General features: G+C 49.1%; 1 protein-coding gene across 5 annotated transcripts in view; it reads left to right on the top strand.

Annotated features, from left to right (window-relative positions):
- Positions 1–15,184, top strand: part of pmfbp1 (polyamine modulated factor 1 binding protein 1) — a 267,939-nt gene that overhangs the window by 236,091 nt on the left and 16,664 nt on the right. For 3 of the 5 annotated variants that reach the window (XM_031830907.1, XM_031830909.1, XM_031830906.1), the window contains 9 exons: positions 3,846–4,067; positions 4,244–4,474; positions 6,495–6,725; positions 8,803–8,925; positions 10,174–10,300; positions 10,432–10,589; positions 10,839–11,085; positions 11,722–11,911; positions 14,905–15,058. In XM_031830907.1, coding sequence (XP_031686767.1) covers positions 3,846–4,067; positions 4,244–4,474; positions 6,495–6,725; positions 8,803–8,925; positions 10,174–10,300; positions 10,432–10,589; positions 10,839–11,085; positions 11,722–11,911; positions 14,905–15,058 — 1,683 coding nt within the window. The remainder of the gene's footprint in view (positions 1–3,845; positions 4,068–4,243; positions 4,475–6,494; positions 6,726–8,802; positions 8,926–10,173; positions 10,301–10,431; positions 10,590–10,838; positions 11,086–11,721; positions 11,912–14,904; positions 15,059–15,184) is intronic. The other 2 variants (XM_031830908.1, XM_031830910.1) reach the window with 1 other exon arrangement.

Here is a 15,184-nt window from a genome sequence, read left to right as displayed (position 1 = left end):
CTGAGCTCGAGCTGTTTTGCAAGGAGGAATGGGAATAAATGTCACTCTCGATGTGCAAAACTGATAGAGACATACCCCAAGCGACTTACAGCTGTAATCGCAGCAAAAGGTGGCGCTACAAAGTATTAACTTAAGGGGGCTGTATAATTTTGCACGCCCAATTTTTCAGTTTTTGATTTGTTAAAAAAGTTTGAAATATCCAATAAATGTCGTTCCACTTCATGATTGTGTCCCACTTGTTGTTGATTCTTCACAAAAAAATACAGTTTTATATCTTTATGTTTGAAGCCTGAAATGTGGCAAAAGGTCGCAAAGTTCAAGGGGGCCGAATACTTTCGCAAGGCACTGTATGTATACACACACCATAATATATATAAATTATACAATATGTATACACACACCATAATCTATATAACTATACAATATGTGTACACACGCACCATAATCTATAAAAAGTTTACAATATGTATACACACACCATAATCTATATACACTTGGCACTCACACGTTTCTACACCACCTCAGGGCATATACACTATGCATTCACACATATCTACATACAGTATGTCTAACCCTCTCATCCTAACCCTCTCATCCCTCCTATTACAGCATGTCTAACCCTCTCAACCCTCCTATTACAGCATGTCTAACCCTCTCATCCCTCCTATTACAGTATGTCTAACCCTCTCATCCTAACCCTCTCATCCCTCCTATTACAGTATGTCTAACCCTCTCATCCTAACCCTCTCATCCCTCCTATTACAGTATGTCTAACCCTCTCATCCCTCCTATTATAGTATGTCTAACCCTCTCATCCCTCCTATTACAGTATGTCTAACCCTCTCATCCCTCCTATTACAGTATGTCTAACCCTCTCATCCCTCCTATTACAATATGTCTAACCCTCTCATCCCCATATAGGATTGTAAAATGGAGGTAACTTTACCAAAACTCCCCGGTTTTAAAGGAATGCGGTTTGTATAGTTACAAGCTTGATGTAATCTTTGTTTACTAGGAATTTGGGACCAAATACTACTTTAATGCAGATAATACTTTTGGTCCCCTAAATTGGGTGGACTATGTCCAAAAAGAGCTGTAATTTCTAAACAGTTCACCCGATATGGATGCAAATCCATAAGTGCTGGAGTACAGAGCCAAAACAACAAGAAATGTCACTCTCCCAATACTTATGGAGGTCTATAAGGGCACAGGGCGAGACCCAAATGCAGACACGGGAGGCAGATAGTTTGAGTCTCTGATATTTATTATAATACAAGGGACAGGCAAGAGAGTTGTCGTGGACAGACAAAAGATCATAAACAAGGTCAGAGTCCAGGAGGTACAGAGTGGCAGGCAGGCTCGAGGTCAGGGTGGGCAGTATGTTCAGGCAGGCGGGTTCAGAGTCAAGGCAGGCAAGGGTCAAAACCGGGAGGACTAGCAAAAGAGAGAAAAGAAAAGCAGGAGCACGGAAAAACACCCTGGTTGACTTGACAAGACGAACTGGCAACAGACAAACAGGGAACACCGGAATAAGTACCCAGGGACTAGTGGGGAAAACGGGTGACACCTGGAAATGGGTGGAGACAATCACAAAGACAGACACAAACTATGAGAGAGAGCCCATGGTGTGGCTGTGTTATGTACAGTAATGTGTGCTGTTGAGGAGAAGCAGCAGAGACAAAGGAGTGGGCAGTCAGCCATCCCTCTCTCTTTCTCTCCACGGCATCAACAAACACAGCACAGCACAGCCGTGGAATTCCAATTAGTATCATTTAATTAGAAGTGGGCAGCCTCTTGGCACAGTTCCTTCATTTCTTTGAATCTTGTTTATGCACCTTGATTGTTTCACAATATAGATTTATTTTAATTACCCAAGATTGATTAAATTGCATTGATTCTGTATCCTTATTCAAAAGAAATCCCCATTCCTCCTACTCCTCCCCCCTGCTATGTTATTTTTCATAATTACTGGTACAGTCTGGGACTAGGGCTGGGGGTTGTAATAGTGACAGCTTTGACCATTTTGTAATCAAGGCTAGATTTATCGTTATTTATTGCATGTGCTGTCACATTGTTGTGACGTGAAAGGCATTTTTTGAGTTTGTGGACCTGTGTAATCGACCAAGTTTGGTGTTCTGTTCTGCCTCAGTCACAAGATAAGATAGTCAGACTGCTCTTTTGTCTTTAGCTGAGAGTTCAGCCTCTGTCCACTCGAAAGACAGGCAGGCAGGCAGACAGACAGGCAGACAGAGACAGACAGACAGACAGGCAGACAGAGAGGCAGACAGACAGACAGGCAGACAGACAGCCCTGAGAGCACGCACCTTGGGTGTGTCGAAGCGGCTACAGACGCCATGGTTAACACCAACGTCTCCTTCCCAACCCAGAGCTCTTTTAATTCTGATTGATGACTCCGTTTATCTTCTGCATAACAACCCTCCACCCCCACCTCCCCCACTCTCTGTTTTCCCAGCTCCCGCTGCCTTCCACACACACCCAGTAAGAAAATTATATTAGAAACAAAATGAGATTCGAAATTTTATGTTCGACAAGTGACTTGATGAAAGGGTTTCATTGCAGGTCCTGATCCATGGAAATGTTATGCTAATAATACTGCTAGCCAAGCGATCTAGTTGGAAATTAATCAGTGGTTGAGCGAGAGAGAGAGAGGGAGGGAGAGAGAGAGAGGCTGCTCTATAAACACCCTTCCCCCCTTCCCTCACCACCTCTCTCTCCCTCTCTCTAGCACTGAATCTCATCAAAAATAGCCATGGGGTGTTGTCTGTGTGATGAGGTTGGGAGAGAAATAGGGAGTTAGAAGATTACACTGCAGCTTAGCACTGATTGATGCAGTAATGTATGCAGCAGGCCAGGCAGACAGGCAGGATGGTTGGCAGGATGGCAGGCAGGCAGGCTGGCTGTATTATGGATTAGAGCTCCCCCTCTCTCTCCACATCAGTCCCCCTCCCTATATCTGTCCTAGTATTATTATATTTATCCTCTTCATCTGTCCTCTTTTCTCTGCATGTATCTTTTACCTCCATATTTGTGTATGTCTACACAGCTTGTGATGTCACAGACTGCCTCAATCCATCCTCTCACTTCCTCCCTCCCTCCATTCCTGGGAGACATCAATGCACTGGAGTCACTAATGGAGTCATTAACAGATTTAACTCATTTAAAAGAACACAATTAGTGCTGGGGTCTTAATGATGTTTGTAAGTTAAATGCAAACTAATCGTGTTTCTCTCTTCCTCTCTCTCACTCTTCTGGCTTAGAAGTCAGTAAGAACGAAGGAGTAGATGAATCACAGAAGTGTTTTGTGGGTGTGGGTTCGTGTCTCCCAGCCATGTTACAAGTCTGTGGGATTTATTATTTTTACCCTGAGAGCCATCTGTTACACTGCTCCTTATTTTTGTAATGCATCATCAGCCAGGGGAAAACTAATATTATCTCATCTGGGATATTGTACTCTGGAGTGTAATAATGTAATGTAGTGTAATGTGGTGTCATTAAAGTGCCTCGGTGGAGCTGCAGGGAGAGGAAGGAAGGCTTAAGGGGGTGTATTGTATCATATCTGTCTGTTCTGTCTGTGTGTCCCCTACACCCCCCATATGTGTGTATGCACACACACACACACACACACAAATACAAACACATACATACATACACACACATACACACAAACAAATACAAACACACACACACACACAAACATACACACACACACACACAAATACACACACACACATACAAACACACATATACACACACACACACACACATGCACATACACACACATTCTCCCTACACACTCCCTCACTGACACTACCCTCTGTCTTCAGCGGGACAACCAGCAGGGGGCAGTGTGTGTTCTGCGTGGGGAGCTGCAGTGGTGGCAGGCGGAGGCCCGGGCTCAGCAGGAGAGCAGGGAGGATGAGGTGTTGGGGCTGAGGGCTGAGCTACAGGAGACCCAGGGCAGGCTGCAGCAGTGTAGAGCAACCATGAAGCACCTCCGCTCTGACCTGGAGCACGCCCAGAGACAGACCAGGCAGGCAGAGGAGGAGGTGGGTGGGAGGAGTGAGAGGAGTACAGTACACAGAAAGACAGGAACATGGATTTGTCTTCACTTTAATAGGCAGTGAAGTACCCTCAGTACTATGCCTATTATAGGTTTATGTAAGCCATTATACAGGCATATTGAAGTAGACTACAGTGTTCTGAGAATGTGTCCCCCCCACAGGCATCTGATAGGGAGAACCGTCTCTGGGGCCAGGAGGCAGAGTTGTCCAGGCTGAGGGCTGTGCTGCAGGAGGCTGAGAGCATAGCAGCGGACACAGAGACCAGGCTTCAGCCCCTGACCCAGTCCCTGGAGCTATACAGGGTCAAGTACCAGGCCTGCCTCACCAAGATCTCCCAGCAGGACAGCACTCTACAGGCCCAGGACGAGGACCTGAAGGAAGCCAGGGCTCAGGTCAGCTCCCACGCCATCCTCACCCTGCAGGAAAACTAAGAGCTGATACTGGAGCTTTTTCTAGTATTTTGAGAGTTTCTATCTGCTTCAGGTTCTGTCTGCAAGAGCTTCTATCTGCTAAAGCTTCTATCTGCTTGGGGATCTGTCTGCTAGAGCTTCTATCTGCTTGGGGATCTGTCTGCTAGAGGTTCTGTCTGCTAGAGCTTCTATCTGCTTGGGATTCTGTCTGCAAGAGCTTCTATCTGCTAAAGCTTCTATCTGCTTGGGGATCTGTCTGCTAGAGCTTCTATCTGCTAGAGGTTCTGTCTGCTAGAGGTTCTGTCTGCTAAAGCTTCTATCTGCTTGGGGATCTGTCTGCTAGAGGTTCTGTCTGCTTGGGGATCTGTCTGCTAGAGCTTCTGTCTGCTAGAGCTTCTGTCTGCTAGAGCTTCTATCTGCTTGGGGTTCTGTCTGCTTGGGGATCTGTCTGCTAGAGGTTCTATCTGCTAGAGGTTCTATCTGCTAGAGGTTCTATCTGCTAGAGGTTCTATCTGCTAGAGGTTCTATCTGCTAGAGGTTCTGTCTGCTAGAGATTCTGTCTGCTAAAGCTTCTATCTGCTTGGGGATCTTTCTGCTAGAGGATCTGTCTGCTAGAGATTCTATCTGCTAGAGGTTCTGTCTGCTAAAGCTTCTATCTACTTGGGGATCTGTCTGCTAGAGGTTCTGTCCGGTAGAGCTTCTATCTGCTAAAGCTTCTATCTGCTTGGGGATCTGTCTGCTAGAGGTTCTGTCCGGTAGAGCTTCTATCTGCTAAAGCTTCTATCTGCTTGGGGATCTGTCTGCTAGAGGTTCTGTCCGGTAGAGCTTCTGTCTGCTAGAGGTTCTATCTGCTAGAGCTTCTATCTGCTAGAGGTTCTGTCTGCCAAATCTTCTATCTGCTTGGGTATCTGTCTGCTAGAGGTTCTATCTGCTAGAGCTTCTGTCTGCTAGAGCTTCTGTCTGCTAGAGCTTCTATCTGCTAGAGCTTCTATCTGCTAGAGGTTCTGTCTGCTAGAGGTTCTGTCTGCTAGAGGTTCTGTCTGCTAGAGGTTCTGTCTGCTAGAGGTTCTGTCTGCTTGAGTTTCTGTCTGCTATAGCTTCTGTCTGCTAAAGCTTCTATCTACTTGGGGATCTGTCTGCTAGAGGTTCTGTCTGCTAGAGGTTCTGTCTGCTAGAGGTTCTGTCTGCTAGAGGTTCTGTCTGCTAGAGGTTCTGTCTGCTAGAGGTTCTGTCTGCTAGAGGTTCTGTCTGCTAGAGGTTCTGTCTGCTAGAGGTTCTGTCTGCTAGAGGTTCTGTCTGCTAGAGGTTCTATCTGCTAGAGGTTCTATCTGCTAAAGCTTCTATCTTCTTGAGGTTCTATCTGCTAAAGCTTCTATCTGCTTGGGTATCTGTCTGCTAGAGGTTCTGTCCGGTAGAGCTTCTGTCTGCTAGAGGTTCTATCTGCTAAAGCTTCTATCTGCTTGGGGATCTGTCTACTAGAGCTTCTGTCTGCTAGAGCTTCTATCTGCTAGAGGTTCTATCTGCTAGAGGTTCTATCTGCTAGAGGTTCTGTCTGCTAGAGGTTCTGTCTGCTAGAGGTTCTGTCTGCTAGAGGTTCTGTCTGCTAGAGGTTCTGTCTGCTAGAGGTTCTGTCTGCTAGAGGTACTGTGCTAGAAGATGATTGGTGTTAAAGTTACTTATAAACCCTTTTGGTTTGAACGGTGTCAGCAATTTCTATCTAGTATTTATTTTTTTACACAACATGAATTGGGTTGTTTAGAGTACTATATAGGTAGAGAACATTAAACAGAACAAGGCTATCAATAACTCAATTTGGACAAAAATGCAGATAGAACCATATAGCCCCAAGCGCTCCATGTGTTGTGGTTTTATCTCTGCTGTTTATACCCATGTTGCCAGGAGTTGTTCTTGCGTACATCTCTAGGCCTGATTTATGAGTGTTAATAGCATGTCTTGTTTGTATGTGTGTTTGTGTGCCTGCCTGCGTGTCCCTGTGTCCCAGGTGGTGGAGCGGGACGAGCATGTGCTGCGTCTGTGTGCCCAGGCGTTGGTGTTGCAGGGGGAGCTGAAGGCCCACTGTGCCCAGCTGGAGAGTGGGGATGACGCCCTGAGTGCCCTGAGCCAGCACCTCCGAGACACCCAGAGAGACCTGGAGTCCAGCCGCAAACACAGCCAGGAGTGTGAGATGGTCATCAGCACTATGAGAGACAGCACCGCTGCACTGAGACGACAGGTCAGACAGTCAGTCACACCAGTTAGGCCAGCCAGTCAGTCAGGCAGATCGGTCAGTGGATCAGTCAGTCAGGCCGAGCCTCATCCACAGGGCTGTAGCTTCCCAATGACAGACTCGTCCACAGACACGGACTAACCCGGTCACACTGTGCTGATCACTCCCTTTCCACTACAAACATAGATTAATTTACTAGTCCACTCAGTGGTTTCCCCCTACACAGTCAGGCCCACTCATCCTGCTCACTACCCCTGCTACCTAGAACAGTGCCAGTCATGCGGTGATGTCAAAGCCAGTCAAGTAGTACTAGCACTGTAGTATACCCAACTGGCCTCTCAGGTGAGTGAAGCTACATGCAGGTCAGTTGTCGTGCCACACCTCTGTAGGTAAGGCTCCATCTCTGCTGCTGATCTGTAAACGGGTGGAGTCAGACAGGGTACAACACTCTGGGAGTCGGAGGCCTGGGGACCTCTGGAAGTGTTTTCACTGATTCCTATTGATCGGCTTCATGGCCCCCATACAGGAGGAAACACAATGAGAAAACACAGGCAGTGTGAGCTCCCTGGACAGCACAGAGTACAGCACAGAGCACAGCACAGAGCACAGCCGTTAATGGCTGGCAGGAGGAAGCAGAGAGGAGGGGAAGACTGGATTACATGGGCAGAGCAGTGGAGAGGAAGGATTGATGTTTGGACTTGTTTAGGTGTGTGTGGTTGTGTGCATGCATGTGTGTGTGAGACACGGGGTGGTTGACAGCTCCATGCAGGGAAGAAGCAAAGTGGAAAATCATGCTGGGGATGCGATATGTGGCTGAAATAATGGCGGCCGTGCCCAGTGGAGCTCAGTGTTTATGTGGTGTGGAGGTGGCTGGAGATCCAGTGGGGCGCTTACCTCCTTCTGTGAGCCCATAATGGAGGCGCCGTTCCCATCACCTCCAGCTCTCACCCTGCCCTCTCCACTGCTGTAACCAAGGCCTTCCCTCTCCACTGTATACACACCACCTGAGTCCCTAACAACACCCCTCCCACACAGCAGAGCTCCATTAGCAACACAGAAGCTCTCAATCGCACACACACACACACAGTATTGATCTCTCTCATCCTCAGCTGGGTCCTTAGAGCACACAGGGCGACACACCACCCACTCGGTTCATCAGTCTCTATCTCTGACCCACGGTGTGTGTGTGCGTGAGTGAGTGTTGACCTGCATACCTTTTAAGTGATCACTTCCTGCCAAGGTATTTTTTCACACCAATGTTTCTTTACCCCTTTCCCAAGTTTACATGTGTTGTCTAAAAACTGGGGGGTGTGTATGTCTGTGTGAGAGAGGGAGGTAGAGAGTCTGATTTCATTTAATGAGCCGATCGCTCTGACTGCTGTGAGACATCAATACAACCAGCTGATTTCACCTCTCTCTCCATCTTCATCCTGCCTGTAACGGCCCCTGGCTTTATGAACACTACAGACAGACTGCAGTGAAGGCTGTCTGGAAAACATAGACAACAAACAACAGTGGGTAATGAGAGGAACATCGTATTCAGATAGATTTATTATCCTCGTAAACTTACAGGCCATTTGGGAGTGTTTTATAAGTGCAGCAGCACAAAGTAATCCTGACAAACCACCGACACCCGATAGGACATTTTGTGTGTTTGTTTGTGTGTGTGTGTGCACCTCAGACAGACCAGCTCATCTGTGAAAAGCAGAATGTGCTCCAGTCACGAGCCATCAGGCCCAGCACAGCATGCAGATGGGGAAGACTGAGGGGAAACTGTTTGCCTGTCTCTGTTTCATTAGTGTGAACTCACCCAGCACATCAGCCCCAAACTTAGTCTCACAGTGACCCCCGGCCTGCCTCACCCACAGTCAGACAGGAGGACCCCATGCAGTCTGCCCTTCAACCATAGTCTCACAGAGCTCCAGCCAGTCCTTCTGTCTCTACCTCGCAACACTCAACTTCACAACACAGGAAGGAAATGGGAGGAGAGACCTACTAAAGTCAACCGCATGACAGTGGTTCTGTACCGGTCTGTCAACAGATATATCTGTGTACTATGTTTGTTCCTGTGTGCCTCTCTCAGGTGGAGGAACAGGAGGAGAGTGTGGTGGAGAGCCAAGCTGATTTCTCTGTCTACAGAGCCAGTCACATCCACTCTGACGCAGACTACGACTCCCAGCTCTGCCGCATCCAGGAACTACAACAGGTACAGTAGGGGCAGAACACTTCACCTCTTCATGCTGGAGTCCTGCTAACACAACCAGTCACTGTGGCCAGTGAAATCACAGTGACCAGAGAAAGTCATTGTCTTTAAAAGTTCACTTATCAACTATACATAAAAGTTTGGTCCTACTGTATGTTCAGTAAGTTCACTGTAGTTCTGTGTATTCCAACCCTGGCTTTAAATTGACCCTAGACAGGAAGTCAGAGCAGCCATTGCCAGACAGACGCCGACCCGCACCAACCAACGTCCATAACGGCCACGGTGACTAATTGTTTGTTATGTCAGCGTGCGTGTGCCCGTTTGCCTTTAATGGAGTGTAGTGGGGCGATCCATCAGGCTGTCGAGCAGGCCCAGTGTCAGCTGGAGTGGCTGGCGTGTCAGAGGAGCGCCCGCGCTGCGCTGACGTGATTTACTGCCCTGCTCCTAACGCACGCAGCCACCGCTCCACGCTCCACTCCGACTCAGCCCAGATTGATTACCCAGCCCGGCTGGCCCACGATGCCCGCCATCTTCTGGCAACCTTTTAGCTGCGTTTTATAGATGATTAGAGCACCTCGTTTGACTATTTATACATCTGTAAGTGGCCATGAAATCTAGATTTGTCTTGAAGGGTGTCAGCGTCAGGAGGTAGTGAAAGCAGAGCCTGGTGACAACTCGTTATTTTAATGGTCTGAGATGAAGGGGGAAGATGGCAGGATCTTCCCTCCACAACATGGCTGAATTATACTTTTTAACTTCATGTTTATGTACATATTTCACTCAAAGCTGTTGGCTTTGGCTTGATAGGCTCTGAGAGCATTGGGGAGATGGCTGGCACACATACACACACACACTCTACTGGAGGAAGAGTGACAGTGACATGTTGACCTGTCAGCTGCCTGTGCTCACACACACACAAGTTATCTTAGGTAAATATGTCATGGCAGCCACACAGTGCAGTTGGCTGGTTAATTGAATAGTTAAAACATCAGTAGGTCTGTGCAGATTGGATGTGACACCTGTCAGATAGGTGCTCCCCTAACACAGGACACTTCCTCCACACTCTGATACATATGCCGTCATGGTGGAAATGCCAAATTAGGGGCAGGCGCTTCACTGAACGCGCTTGAGCAGGTGTGGAGATGTCCTGGGGGGTGGGGGGGGCTTTGGTCCTCCCGTTCCCCTCAGGCATAGTCATAGGTGTGTGACAGGTGTGTGTGTGTGTGTGTGTGTGTGTGTGTGTGTGTGTAGGCATTCTCCCAGACCGTGGAACAGTGTGCCCAGGCTAGCCAGGACCTCAGTGTGTGCCAGTCGGAGGTTCGTCAGCTGAGAGAGGAGGTGTCCAGACTCACCCAGCTCAAGGACAGCACTGTGGCAGGTGTGGAGGGCATGACACAACTCAACCAATAACTTTGTGTTTACGATAGAATACATAGTTTATTTTTTACTGCATTATGGGTGTGTGTATCCATCCATGTGTGTGTTTACGGTATACTGTGTGTGCTGCAGAGGTGCTGCGGCTGCAAGAGGCTGGGAGGCAGCTCCAGGCAGAGACCATGATGGAGGGCCAGCGCAGGCTGGAGGAGGTGGGAGCTCAAGAGCAGAGGGCTGCCAGGCTGGAGCAGGACCTGCAGGCCGCCCACACCCAGTGTGCCAAGAGACAGCAGGTACAGACTGTGGCATGATGCCAGGCCAGGCCCCCTCACCTCCAACATACCTGGAGGATAGGCTAGAAAGAGCTTACATTCACCTACTCACTCACCTACTCACTCACTGACATACTCACTCAGAACTTCAGAAAGTGGAAAACACGCACACACACATAAATGGAACACTCTGGGTAAGAAGATACACACACAGGAGTATATGTTCATACACTCACACTTTGACTGAGCCTTCTCTCTTTTCCCTCCCAGGCGGTGCAGAAGCGGGATAACCTCCTGAGGCGTTCGGAGGCTGACCTGCTGGAGGCCCGGGAGACTCTGAGGAGTCGGGCTGTGGAGGTGGAGCGGCAGGCAGCTGCAGTCAGGGGCCTGGAGGCTGACGTCCAGAGGGCCAGGAGGGAAGGACAGCAGAGAGAGGCCGAGTGTGGCTCTCTCAGGACCCAGCTGATGACCCTCAGGGAGGAACTAAAGGAGGCCCAGGGACGCTGCAGGGACACGGGTAGGAGGAGGACACAGTCCTGGGGGGTGACTGGTGTCTATACAGGTGGAGTCGTGTTTCAGAGTGTAGTCAGGTACATTTGTAGCTCTCTCTCTCTCCCTATTTCTCTATCTTGCTTTGTCTCTCTTTGTCTGTCTGTTTGTCTCTCTCTCTCCTTCCCTTGGTGGAGAATAGGTTCTAAAAACAGTTAGAGGCATGAGCAGAAAGCAGAAGAGGCATGAGGAAGAAGGAATGAGAGTGATGCTGATGGAAGGAGAGAAGAGGAGAAAGAGGAGAGTGACATGGTTGTAGTGGCAGCAGCAGTGCAGCCTCTAGGGCTGACTTTAATGAGCAGTCTGAGATGGTCACCTGTTTACGTCCTGCCTGCCCAAGAAGCCTCAGCAGCTAGCCAGCAATGAAACAGCCCATCAATTCACAGCCTGGGGCCTTTTGTCTGACACTCACTCTCACTCACACATGCATACTAACATATGCATATGCAGTCAGAGGGACTATAAAAATAAGAAATAACAGAACATGCATGGATGCAGAAGAAGGGCAAATCAGCACACAAGATAACAGATAAGATATGTAATATAATAGCGTTGTTGATAGTAAATGATCAAAATATGCTATGTGTTTGTGTCTGTGTTTCAGCCCAGGAGCTGGCTCGTCAGGAGGAGAAGGTGTTGCTGGTGGAGGGGGGGCAGCATCGGGCACAGGAACACCTGGCAGAGCGGGTGGCAGAGGTGGTGAGGGCAGAGCAGGCCCAGAGGAAGCTACAGGCAGAGCTACGCACCTTAAAGGAGAGACTCCACACCACAGAACATGAGCTGCAGGGCTACAGGTACTCTACAGGGCTTTGGGTTCCCTAAAGCCCTCTGACTGTCTGCCTCTATCTGGCTCCAAGTAGAGGTCTGCGCATGACTGATTTATTCATGCCATTCCCACCCGCTCCCGCAGCTTTTCATACCACACCTACTCTCTCCCGCTGGCTTTCTGTCTAACTCCCACCTGCTCCCGCAGCTTTTCATACCACACCTACTCTCTCCCGCTGGCTTTCTGTCTAACTCCCACCCGCTGGCTTTCTGTCTAACTCCCACCCGCTGGCTTTCTGTCTAACTCCCACCCGCTGGCTTTCTGTCTAACTCCCACCCGCTGGCTTTCTGTCTAACTCCCACCCGCTGGCTTTCTGTCTAACTCCCACCCGCTGGCTTTCTGTCTAACTCCCACCCGCTGGCTTTCTGTCTAACTCCCACCCGCTGGCTTTCTGTCTAACTCCCACCCGCTGGCTTTCTGTCTAACTCCCACCCGCTGGCTTTCTGTCTAACTCCCACCCGCTGGCTTTCTGTCTAACTCCCACCCGCTGGCTTTCTGTCTAACTCCCACCCGCTGGCTTTCTGTCTAACTCCCACCCGCTGGCTTTCTGTCTAACTCCCACCCGCTGGCTTTCTGTCTAACTCCCACCCGCTGGCTTTCTGTCTAACTCCCACCCGCTGGCTTTCTGTCTAACTCCCACCCGCTGGCTTTCTGTCTAACTCCCACCCGCTGGCTTTCTGTCTAATTCCCACCCGCTGGCTTTCTGTCTAATTCCCACCCGCTGGCTTTCTGTCTAACTCCCACCCGCTGGCTTTCTGTCTAACTCCCACCCGCTGGCTTTCTGTCTAACTCCCACCTGCTCCCGCAAGAACTGGTCCCGAACCCAACCACGGCCCCGCAATGTTATTTTAGGTGTATGGGATGCAGCTAGCTTGCTAGCCATGGTCCTAGCAATTTTGCGCTCTATAGTCAATATCAGAATGTGCAAAAATAACCTAAGAAATAGGTTAAATTATCAGAGATCCTCACATTCTCCATTATATTAGGCTATCAGTATTACTGGGCTATATCAGCCAATAGGTTAGACGTAGTTTGAAGAGAGCAGAGTTGGAGAGAGAGAGAGGACACTTGCATTTTCTCTTGAGCTACATTTAATAGCCTACCTTTTAGGATCGGGACGATTTTCAGACAGAGACAAAATAATATGGGTGATCAATATTTATTACTAGGCAGTGTAGTAAACTATAGCCTAATTATATTTAAGTTAATTTCCGTGGAAAGATTCATCCAAATTCATCCCAAAGTTGTCTGTCTGATGAATGATGAATGCAGGATGAAAAATGCCGACCGCGACTCAATGATCTCTGTTGGGACCTGCAGCCCTCTACCACCTAGCACACAGCATGTCATGAACTCTGTCTTTAACCACAATCCTTCACATTTCACTGAGCCATTATTTCAACAGTGACTTGAGTATTTACTGATTGCCATGAGCCTGTAAGACTGTCTTATTCCCATTTAGATCCAAACTGAACCTTTTGGTCAGTAAGGCCACAGTGTCTTTATGACTCAAACAAGCCTCTCAAACAATCACTCTACATAATGCCTGTGAAAAACAACACCCATCTGATGTTAAATGTGTTTAGAAACTCACTGTGCCTCACACACACTCTCAACCTTGTCTGTATCTTAGTGGCTGAGAGAAAGAGAGAAAAGTGTTTTGGCTTTGTGACCCTTGGCACGCTGCCTCCCCCGCTCTCCCCCTCCTCCCCCCTGTCCATCTGGGCTGTGTGTGCTCCGGCCGCTCGATAGGCAGATCATTCCAGGTCGGGGCCCTCTTGTGAAATCAGATGTTTAACTGGCCAGGAGAAGAGAGATGGGAGCGTCTTAACCAACACCTTGCCAAAGGTCTCCTGTTCAGTCAGCCGTCCCGCCGCTTGGAGTGCGTCCACTGCCTGCCAATAGGCATTAGGGAGGATTTAGTAATTAAGTGATAGGCTGAGGACTAAATTGGGTGTTTGTGGGCTGGCGAGCCACCCAGAGGTCCCCACAGCCATGCAGATAGGGGATTCTAATTGCCAGGGATATTGATCAGACTGGAGAGGGGGGATGCAGGGGATTCACGAGCCATCGATTTGCTGTTACTGCGGCCGCCTTGTCAATGGGAGAGGGAGGTGAGCACTGAGAAGGCTCTGCCCCCCCCCCCCCCCCCCACACACACACACTCTCAAACGCTCACTCACTCCGGGATGGGCTTTACCCCTCAACCCCCGCCCACCTCCTCGATATCGCTCGTTCTCTCTTTGTCTTAGACTGTCTAAAGGTGTTGCTTCTCGGATGGATATTGGCAGAGAGGAGGGGCAACTCCTTGGTAGAACATCTCCCTAGGGAACGCCACCCTCAAACTTTGCTCAACGTACAGTATAAGTTCCCCCTTCACACTCTGCTGGTGTGTCCCTCGTCACCCTCCCTAACGCGTGGTATGTCCCTCCCTGGGCAGGCGAGGGCTTTGATGCTTGGCTGTGGTCTGAGTTAATGTCTCAGGGAGAGAGGGCACTGAACTGGGCCGCTCTCTGGGATTTGATTAGCTGCTTCACCTGGCGGTAAACAGGCCCTGGCCATCCCTCACACACACAGCTCTGATCCCATCACTCACACCCCGGCGCCCCATCAGCCCAACGCTCGCCCCACTACACTATGCCACACCGCAAAGCACCGCACAGACAGAATTAGTGCAACGTCCTCTCATTAAATGTTCAGGCTTGCCTGCTCAGATTAAATCTGACAGACACAAACACACACGCATTACTCTCCAATGATTACGTTTCTCGCATTACATCACAAGATAAATAAAATTCCCTTTGATTTTGAAAATGTGAACAATAGTGAAAACAAAGTTTACAGCATGTGGGGGGTAGTGTTGGCAGAGAGAGGTATCAAACATGCCAGTTTGAAAGTAGTGGTCATTTAAAGACTGGGAGCCCCTGACTGACGGTGTGTCTGGCTGTGTGTGTGTATCAGGACCCAGGTGGAGAGTCTGAAGAAGGAGGCAGGGGAGAGCAGGAAGGCCCAGCTCAGTGCTCAGCAGGAGGCCAACACACACCAGCAGGGGACTCAGCAGCTGGAGGCAGAGCTGACCACCACCAAGGACACACTCAGGACTCTACAGCAGCAGGTAAGACCCAACATTAACACATAAAGCTATCCAACCAACCAACAGGTTCCTACAAACAGTGTCCTGAAACCAGTCACCACCTTTGGGAGCCTCTCCCAGTCACTTAGGGTCTGTTACACTAGAGGA

This window comes from Oncorhynchus kisutch, linkage group LG8 (assembly GCF_002021735.2).
Source record: "Oncorhynchus kisutch isolate 150728-3 linkage group LG8, Okis_V2, whole genome shotgun sequence".
Taxonomy (NCBI): domain Eukaryota; kingdom Metazoa; phylum Chordata; class Actinopteri; order Salmoniformes; family Salmonidae; genus Oncorhynchus; species Oncorhynchus kisutch.
The sequence above is the reverse complement of the archived record's forward strand: the minus strand, read 5'-3'. Positions and strand labels throughout refer to the sequence as shown.